This window comes from Brachycentrus maculatus, unplaced genomic scaffold (genome assembly GCF_059751285.1).
Source record: "Brachycentrus maculatus isolate JH-2025_06_01 unplaced genomic scaffold, ASM5975128v1 h1tg000157l, whole genome shotgun sequence".
NCBI lineage: Eukaryota > Metazoa > Arthropoda > Insecta > Trichoptera > Brachycentridae > Brachycentrus > Brachycentrus maculatus.
Genome location: NW_028280910.1, coordinates 2,382,822 through 2,393,507, shown reverse-complemented (window position 1 = coordinate 2,393,507; position 10,686 = coordinate 2,382,822). Strand labels below are relative to the sequence as shown.

The 10,686-nt window shown below is 34.3% G+C and overlaps 1 protein-coding gene across 1 annotated transcript; it reads right to left on the bottom strand.

The window, feature by feature from the left end:
• Positions 1-2,269: 2,269 nt before the first annotated feature.
• On the bottom strand, positions 2,270-10,672 carry LOC148308597 (uncharacterized). Its single transcript, XM_088261498.1, has 4 exons — positions 10,611-10,672; positions 7,549-7,765; positions 6,041-6,212; positions 2,270-4,957 (listed from the first exon to the last, which is right to left on the bottom strand). Exons 1-4 carry the CDS (start codon positions 10,663-10,665, stop codon positions 4,637-4,639), a joined length of 765 nt encoding a protein of 254 aa, XP_088117624.1. The 5' UTR covers positions 10,666-10,672; the 3' UTR covers positions 2,270-4,636.
• Between the last annotated feature and the right edge of the window lie 14 nt (positions 10,673-10,686).

Below are 10,686 nucleotides of genomic sequence, written 5' to 3'. Positions count from 1 at the left end.
TAAAAGAGTTCCTGCTCAGTAAAAAGTTTCTTTCATCTCACCAATAGATGTCTCTAGTGAAGTTCAAGTGATTCAAGGACAATGTTTCAAAATTGGTTCATATATATAGAACTTCCAAGAATTTGAGTAGTGTGGTTGTCAATAACGGGTAGAGTTGGTGAATGTTACACGTGTGTAAAGTAATCACTTAAACCAGTCTATGACGGTCGTCAGCCCCGTAAATGCCCAGACTTCCATATTCTTCTTCATCTTTGATGAGATGTAAAAAAAATAATAGGAAAATAACTCCTGTAATTGGAGATAATCCAGATTTTGTGAACAAGTATTTGGACACACTCAAAAGGTTGTAAAAAAATATCCTTATTTAGTTAGAAGAAACAAAAATCCACTTAATTATCTATAAACCTTGTACATAATAGACAAGGTAAATAATGCAATTCCCACCTAAAAAATGTACCCATATATTTTATTCACGAAAGTGGGGTGTTCTTCTTCTTCCTTCTTCACGAGTCCTGGACTTCTTCCCCTTATTTCCATTTCCTTCAGTCGGTTGTTGCTTGCAGCCAGTTTCTACCCCCACAGGGGCTATGTCGTCGGACCATCTCTTTTGGGGTCTTCGAACACCTCTTTTGCTCTCCCAAGTGGGACATGGGATTTGAAAATGGGTCCAATAAAAAACAGCTTTAAAATTAAGTACAAAAACCAATGATATTCATTTATTTACTACAAAATTCATTTTGTAAAATACATAAGTACTATTATTTGAGAAAAAAAACATACTAAAAATCACATTTGATATTGATTGACGAGAACAATTCATTACTGACCGTTCACGCGACTCTTTATTGTATTTGATATATTGTAGTTTTGAATTAAGTTGGAAACTGAAAAAACATCAAAATTAGTTCCAATAAATAAACTCAAAAATAATATCTAATATTTTCTGATATTTTTTATCAATACTATTGAATAATGGAGTCAAATTTAGTTCTTGTGAAAAATTAACTACAGAAATTTCATCAAAATCTAAAGTTTTATGCTACTTTTATTCAGGATTTTTTTTATTAATTAAAAAAAATACTAGGTATCATCATTTTACTAGAACGAGACTATTTAATTTTCATACATGTTAAATTTGCATATTTTTCAAAATACAAGAAAATGAGCTGTTATATTATTATATACAGTTTTGATATTTCAACTTATATATTTATTTTAAATATAGCATATGAACTTTTTCGGTATTTTTTTGTTAAATTTCCATTTGCCTGTTTTTTCTTTTAATTATATTTATTCAAGGTGTGGTCCACAATTGATATCGAATTCCATCAAACAAAAATATTCACGAACAAGCGTGATAAAAATACTGTCTGCCATTGCGTATCACATTAAATACATACATATTTTTAAAAATATACATCTTGATGAAAGGGTAAAATTACGAGTGGTGCCTGCCCAGCGGACTGCTCCGCGAGCTGGCAACACTCACAACATGGCGCACGGAAACCATAAACACGCGAACGCCATATTCTGTTTTTTCTCTAGCGATGGGAAACACTACAATAAAAATGTAGCGTTCCCAACTCGTACCTGCTTATGATTATTGTAGTACTACAAAGTTATACTACAATCGTAGTGTTTGCATGACAAAGACGTCGAATTATTTTTTTAAATAAACAAACAAAGCATATCAGATGATCGTGGGATGACTTGTAAGGGATGCGTTTGAAAGAATTTCGTTACGTTAAAATTAGTCATAAACCTGTTTTACGAATTGGCATGTTAGTCATATTATTTTTGAATGAAATGCTGTAAACTCAGCGCTACTCGTATAATTCGGAAGTAATCCATTTTATATAGTTTATATTTGAAGCACTAACTTTGTGATTTTCCATTTTTTAATTAAAATGTAACTTTGTTTTAAATCACTATAAATATTTTATTACAACTTTATTATAATATCTACATACGATAAAACGCAACTTAATTTTCTTTAAATCCAGGTAAAATTTGACTTACTAGAATGTATTGTTTAAAATACCATTTTTGTATCGTAAAAATAAGTTTTCCTTCGAAATAAATACATTGTTTTGAAAAGAAAAGAGTTATGGAAAGGTAAAGAGTTTAAAAAGAATGATATTTTTTTTTCAATTGCAAACAATTCGCAAACAACCAAATACTCTCCCTTAATATTTACGCATTAAAAAATATTATAAATGTATACATACTTTATAAACGTGTATAAAAACATTACAATTGTATAAAAATGTTTTTTTTTATTTCTTTTTAAATGCTATTCCCGATTTGTGAAAAGACCCTATTTTATGTAATTGATTTATATCCTCATATACATTTTGTCCGCCTCCGTAGTGTAATGGTCAGCACACTCTGCTACCGTTCTGTAGGTCCCGGGTTCGATTCCCAAGGGGGGTAAAATAAATACAAGTGATTTTTTTACTGATATATTTATTCAATATTACCCTGGACTGGTACCTGAAGCGGAGGGCTGATCACCTTTCCTTCATGCGTAAACGATCAAGATTACACTGCGTTTATATGACGCAGTGCCCTATGCACCACTAAGGTTCGGATAAGGGTTTTATTATTATTATTATACATAAAAACGCATTAAAGCTGTTTATATAGCTGGTCGAAAGTATTCACCGAAATACGTCGAAATGAAGTTATAGGGTGTACCACAGGGGTTTGTAATATAACCCATTTCTTTAAAGTCGAAAGAGAATTAAGGAGCAAGATACATTTTGAGTTTCGACAATATTTTACTTTATTTTTGTCGAAGTTTGAGTTGCGATCGTAGTTATGAAGATCGAAGATGTAATAAATATAATGTAGATGAACACAGAGGCGCAAGTATTATTTTAGCAGAAGAATAAAGGGAGAAGTGAAAGCAAAGACTGCTTCAGTCAGTTTTAACAGACAAAAATATCACTAAACTGATATTTTTAAAATATTGATCAATCAGATACTGTAAAGATTAAAAGATATTGTTGTACATATTATATTATAAAAGTGAACTAGTGTTATGTGAACGACAAAAATGTAGAACCATTCATATTTGTTGACATTACTTAAACAGTAAGGTTCAGCATTTTTTGTATAATTGTTTTATGAAGTGACATACTTAAAGTGAGCACAAATACTTGAATTGCTTCATACCATTTTGAGCCTAGTATTTTGTGGAATTTCTATCTCGAAATTTGACGACATCACATGGTCACCCAAATCGACAAATTTTACACCACCAGTCCTTTTATGTTGGACTATCTAAACAGCGAAGTAAGATCAATCAAATCCACAGTTTATTGCCAATCTGAAAGATAAGAACTTGCTGAAATTTCGACATGAACACCGCACTCAAAAAATTAATTGAAACTTGCAGCAATTACTGGATTTAATTTATCAGCAAAATGAATAAAACATATCAGTTATATTTTTTTCATAAAGTTACTCAGTTATTCAACATACAAATCGTTTAGTCATTTATAGCTTTGGCATATTCAGATTTAGATGATATTGATAGAAAAAGAAAAAAGAAAAGTATGGAAATAAAAGTAGAATCAGAATGTAATGAAGATCACGGATTGAGATAAAATTGGATGAAAGAGAAAAATTTCAGAAGATATTTTTAAGCATCAAAGGATTAAAAAGATTTTTTTTCCTCATTTCAACCATATTACCTAGTGTATATTTATACTTCACAATTTTAGCAGGCAAATTATCCAAAAGGACAAGCCAATATATCCTAATATTTATTAAAGCAATTAAATATTGTTGTCGAATAACAGTCAAAAGATCTTCGGGTCAAATATTCATATCCACGTGGCATTTTGCAAAATTAAAAATAAACCTTTTACTATCTATCATACCTTTCAGTGTCAGACTTTTCAATCAGGTTCCATAAAACTGTAGAAGCTCCACCAGAATTAGAAGAGGTGGCATCATATTAAGTATGAGTGCATCATTTCTCGCGTTTTGCTGTTTAGGAAAAGTGAGAAAATTCAATGCTACCTTTAACTGAATTCAAAATATGTTTTCTTATGGATTGTTTAAATTCGTCAGAACTCGCGATTTTTTACAACCAAGCTCAGAGATTGTACATATTCGTGTCCGAATGTTGGACTTCTAATTTTGGTAGTACTTCTAATACGATCCCAGAACAACAATAGTTCAAATTTGCCTAATTTGGTATCTATTTGAACCTTTGTTAGACAATTCTAACATTTTTGGGTGTCTACTTAAACTTTTCTACGGAATCTTTGTTGTGCAATTTTGTCAAAATTATGATATATAATATACCTGATCTTTTGTTGTTCATTTTTGGATAAACTGGTATCTGCTTGAACCCTGTGAAGAATGAATATTAAACATCATGTTTACCTATATCGGCATTCACCTAGAACTTACTGTTCATTTAAAAAAAAAAGGTATCGAATTGAACATGTGTTGTTCATCTTTGGCTATCTGAATCCTCGTTGTTCCGCTTTGCCCAAATTGGTATATCGGTATACATTATACCTGAACTTTGTTGTATCTGAGATCGCGTCTAGTGATGGAGTGCTCAGAGCCTCCTATCATCTTTCTAGAGATTTCTTCGTGTCCTGGTCGTGGTGGTCGATCAGTTGGCGATGGCGACCGGGTGCTTATTGAGCAGCCTGTAGACGCAGACGGCGGCGAGCGCGCAGGCCGCCGCGAGGGCCGCGAAGGCCGCCAGCTCGGCGGGCGAGCGTGCGGGGGGCGCGCGGCGCTCGGCGCGCAGCACGCGGCCCCAGCCGCCGTGGCGCAACACCCAGGGCCCGGCGCCCTCGCGCAGGTGGCGCGCGGCCCAGCCCGTCACGCGGCAGAAGTGCGCGCGCAGGCCGCTGCGCAGCGCCGCGCACGACAGGTCCGACAGGAAGTAGAACAGCGCCAGGACCCTCTCGATGGACGCGCCGCCCTCCTGAAGAATGATAATAGAAAATATTCAAGCGCCTACCGATGTCGAGCCGATTTCGACCGTGCGCATATAAAATTATTCTCTTTGACCCCTCTATTGCAGCAAGTGGTGCAAAGGGAGGCAAGATACTCAGTCCACAATTACAGATTTTCGGAAATAGGAGTGTAATTTATTCGGGATGGGATATAGATAACGCCCGTGAAGGAACTCAGGTTGAGGGACATTGCTACTGTATGGGAATGGAAATGAAGGAGGAAAAGTAGATAGGAAGAGGAAAAGAGCAATCATGCTTAGGGCACTTGAGATTCCAGAATTCTACTCTTACTAGCTTGATGCTGCTAATATGTCTCTTGAGAGTAATAATATATCGTACATACAAAGTCGTATATTTGAAGAAGGACCCCTAAAATTTTAAGATGGAGACCTTGGGAGAATTAGAGAGGTGTTGGAAGACCTCAAAAAGATCGTCAGATGGAATAGGGATAGCTATGTCGTCTGTGGGGGATTAAAATTGGCTTCGACTAGCAACCGACCGAAAGAAGTGGAAGGCTAAGAAATATTATTTTGTATATTAAAATCATTGTTAGCTTTGTGGTATGTTAATATAACACTCTTGTTATTATAATTTATATTTGAAGCGCTAACTTTGTGATTTTCCATTTTATAATTAAGATGTAACTTTGTTTTAAAATCAGCATAAATATTTTATTATAACTTAATTATAATGCCTGATTTTGACTGTGACTGCCAATCAACAAAAAAATAAAGCCACTTGAAATCTACCTTTTCTTTTCCTAACCGTCAAAATATTTTGAATATTGTTTAGTAGATGGAGTTTTAGTATTAAGCAGTCTTGATAAAGAAGCGGTTAGCTTCGAAACCGGTAGACATTACTCTTGTTATTATTCATCATTCATTTTGTGTGATAACGACTAACAGTTTCGGAATATTCAAACCATCATCGGGGTATTGTAATGAAAAAAAATGGTATTACACAAAATGAACGATGAATGATGAGAAGAGGCCCATATCCAGCAGTGGAGGACAGGAGGCTGATGAAGAACAAGAAGAAGTGGTATTGACAACCTGGAAGAGCGTCTGCAGGATGTGCTGGAAGGTGGGGAAGTCGAGCGCGGCGAGCTGCACGGAGGCGGCGCGCACGCGCAGGGCGGCGCGCTGCGGCGAGGCGGCGAAGTGGCGCGAGGCGGAGGACAGCGCGCGCGAGTCCCACCACAGGTCCCACCAGCCGCCCTCGGCCCTGCACACCCCGATACACTTTACCATCCGACGTATGTATGTGTGTGCGGTGCGATGTATCCATACCAGCCCTCTTAGACTCATCACAAGATTGCTCGACCAATTGATTATAGATCACAGTTTATGAATTTAAACTTATAAAATAAAATAATATTATTTTTGGACATCTCATCAAAGATGAAGAAGAATATGGAAGTCTATAATATAAAATAATATATTATACATAGGTATTGTCCGCCTCCGTTGTGTAATGGTCAGCACGCTCGGCTACCGTACTAGAGGTTCCGGGTTCGATTCCCAAGGGGGTTAAATAAATATTAGTGATTTTTTCACTGTAATATTTATTCAAAATTACCATGGACTGCCTGAAGCGGAGGGCTGATCACCTTTCCTTCATGTATAAACGATCAAGATAACACTGCGTTTATATGACAGTGCCCTATGCACCATTTGGGTGCGGATAAGGGTTTTATATATATATATATATATATATATATATATATATATATATATATATAAACATATATATATATATACATATATATATATATATATATATATATATATATATATATATATATATATATATATATATATATATATATATATATATATACATAGGTATGAAATAGACATGAGATCACCAAAAATAAATATCTGGTGATCGTATAGTAGGTGCCGATTTAAAGGGTATTTAAGGGGTGTAGTTGGTGCATTTTTTTCTTTTTTAATTTGAACATTTTTCATGAATTTTTTTTTATGTTTATTTATGAACTTAAAATTTTTCCACTGTGGAATTTTTAAGGACATTTTGAGTGTCTCCAAATACTTGTTAGGTAATAAAAAATACATCTCAACATAGATGAATAAGAATATGGAAGTAATGACCAGAATTCCATATTTTTCTTCATCCATATTGATATAAAAATAGTAATTTCGTTACGTGTCCCGAAGGAAGATCGTGCAGGAAGAGAATGATTGTTGTTTTTTTTTTAAATTACCTAACATCCAAGTGACTCTGAGGTCTAGCTACGGCTTATGCCACACCGTTTATCATGTTCCCTACTCAGGCTTCAGTTTTATAAGTTTCATAGCCTATGCCTACTTGTAAGTGGATTTACTCTGTACGTTTAAAGTTACTATAATTTAATGTAATTCATGAGTGAAAATTCAAGGCTAGAGAAAGATTGCAACTGCGCGTGGGCTTTTATAGACTCTCGTTCAGTACGCAGGGCTACCAACCCAGTAGTTTTATCAGTGCGGGTAACCTGACGGGGTTACTCGTTTGTCTAGGTACCTACTCGTGTCACCGCACGCTACTGGGGGAGTCTCTCTACCTGACGGGGAGCTGCGCGCAGGCGGGCGCGCGCAGCCCCGCGGCGGCCAGGGCGCGCAGCAGGTGCGCGCGGTACAGGCGCAGGCCGCGCGCGGCAACGCCCTCCGGCGCGCCCCCGGCGCCCCAGTGCCCGGGGCAGAAGCGCTCCTCGTCCACAGACAGCTGCCGGCGCAGGGGGGCGCGGGTCTCCCGCTCGTCCAGCGAAACGACGCTGCACACTGAAATCAAATTTAATTAATTAACTAACCATAGTTCTGGAGGTTCCGGGTTCGATTACCAGGGGGGTCAAATAAATATAAGTGATTTTTTCACTCTAATATTCATTCAATATTACCCTGGACTGGTACCTGAAGCGGAGGGATGATCACCTTTTCTTCGTGTGTTTTCGTGATCAAGATAACACTGTGTTTGTATAATGCAGTGCCCTATGCACCATTGGGGTACGGATAAGGGTTTGAATTGAACTAACCATAACCGCGGCTTTTCCGTAGGGGTAAGCAGAGACCATAGAGCGACGCACCAATATGTATTTGATTCACTCCTTCCACATTCGTGTATCTCCTCATAAGTACCGGCCGCTTATTCCGACTTCTGACCTGACCACTTTCAAGTATTTGAAATACTCGATCATGTCAAGTTTTCCTCTGCTTCTAATACCTACCTCATTCGTTTCATAAATTTTAATAAGTACTTAAAAAAAGAGCATTAAAATACCCAAAACCTAGAGAATTATCATTATTTCTATGTTCTCCAATGCCGTCTCTTTGCTTCTATGGTACGGAATTTTTCGAAGCTTTCTAGTAACAAACAACAAATCATAATTTTTGTTTATTTTCAAGTCGACAACATTAAAAAAAGCCTTAAGTAATTCAAAAATACTGGATAAACGCGGGGTGAGATTACTATTTATAAGATGTATAATTAAACAGGATTTTCAGGGCCCGAAAATGTGTTTAATTTCAGGATATTTTCAGGACGGAAGTGAAGTTATCAAGAAAAGGTTATTATTTTTCATTAATTGATTCCGCAGTCACATTTTGCTAAAACCTTTCCATTTTTTAAAAGTTTTACTTAGTAAATACCACTATTATTGGTATTTGATAAGTAAAACTTTAATTGAAAAAAAGGTTATCAAGTGGGGTTTTCAAGATTTTATAAAATCTTTTAATTTTTGTTTAAAAATGGTTAAAAAAATCACATTGTGTTCAAAGCATTTTTCATCGGCCATCCATAGTTTCTGGAAAATTTTAACAAAATATCCCACTGTCATTTACTAAATCAATTAAATATGTATTACGGTATACTTAACGAATTTTCAATATTCTTCGAATATTGGAGTGGTATTTTAAATAATTTATTATTTAATTAAACGTTGATTACACTGGCCAACAATGATTTTGTAACTGAAATTTTAATGACTGATTTGAACTTAGTTATTCGTTCTAATTCAAAGTCTATATGGTGACAAGCTTGTATCACGTCAAGTTTTCATGTTACAGTCATATTATATTTTGTATGGACCCCATACGTTGAAACCGAAATAGTGGTTGGTATCTAAACATGTTTTAGTCTAAGAACTAAGGGATTCAAAAAAGTATTGATAATTATGGAGTAACAGTGGAATTATATTAACTTATTAATATTGAATACTATTGCATTAAATTTATATATATATATATATATATATATATATATATATATATATATATATATATATATATATATATATATATATATATATATATATATATATATATATATATTTATACATAAATAATAAGATCAACTTTAGTCAATATCAGAGTTAAAAATATCCATAACTAAAAAATCTGACGTGCTACAATGTTTTGCTTTTTTTTTAAATTCAGCTATGCAAAGTACATAAAGATCAGGTATATGCCAGTTATAAAATAAAAGTTGTAAATTGTTGGCCAGTTAGTTGTTATTTAAAAATATTCTGACACAAATAATTTAGTTTCATATAAACCTTTATGACCTTCGCCCTAGAGGTTTATAAATAGATTACAACTTTTATTACGAAACAGGTAGGTACGTTCGCACAATTGGGGCAACTTTAAACACACTTTGTAACCGTCTTCAATTGTATTTGTTATTGTCACGAAAGTTGTAATCAAAATATTTACGTATTTTGTGGATTTATCGTGAATCATAAGATATAATTTATAAATATAATTTATAAAATTTGTAAAAATAAAAAATAAAAAAGATATTATTTATCAGTTATATAGCGTAACATTAACCCTTAATAACTAAACATTCGTCTGGCGAACTACGCAATTGAAAACGTGAAACTTAATCAAAAGTAAGTATTAAAAAAAAAATAGGAACCGGTTACATGGCACTTAAGTATGGTTTATTAGGAATAAATAAAAGAGACATTTAAAAATAAATCACTATTCCGCACAGCTACTATATATGTAAATATTGTGCAATCCACTAATGGCATTGTATGTACAAATAAAGTTTAGTTATCTATGTACAGACTGAAACAATTAATTTTAAAGTGTGCATAATTTAGACCTTTTACCATTAAAATCAAAAATCAATAAAATGTAGCTTTCTTAAAAAAAACATAAATTGTATAAAATTGGCAACGGAAAAAAATAGTAGTACAACCTAATTTAAAAAAAAGTAATCTGGCGACAGAATTTATTTATTAATTATTTCGATAATCAAATAGATGCATATATAAATACATACATTCTGACAAAACCTATTGTTTTTATATATTTTTTTATAACTTCGTATAAAGCACATATGTTTCAAGGATAATAAAATTAACATATTAATTAAATATTTCGGTTCCGTCCAAAGTTACTTAGGAGTTCAAGTTATCCCGATTTAATGTAGGCACTTTTATTATATCTGACCTATAAACCTAGAATGTTTACCTGTGAACGGTTGTCAATATTTACACGTGCTGACCTATATATTTGACAACCCGAAAATAAAGAAACACGGCTTTGAAAAAATAAGATAACTAACCGGAAAATTTAATTGTTTATTAATAATTCATGCGTTTATTTCATGCGGTTTACTTACCTCTTGCTGAATTTGGCGGTGGCTCCCGGTGACACATGTTACGGGTCGGCGCCATTTTTCTTGCGACTGCGCAAGA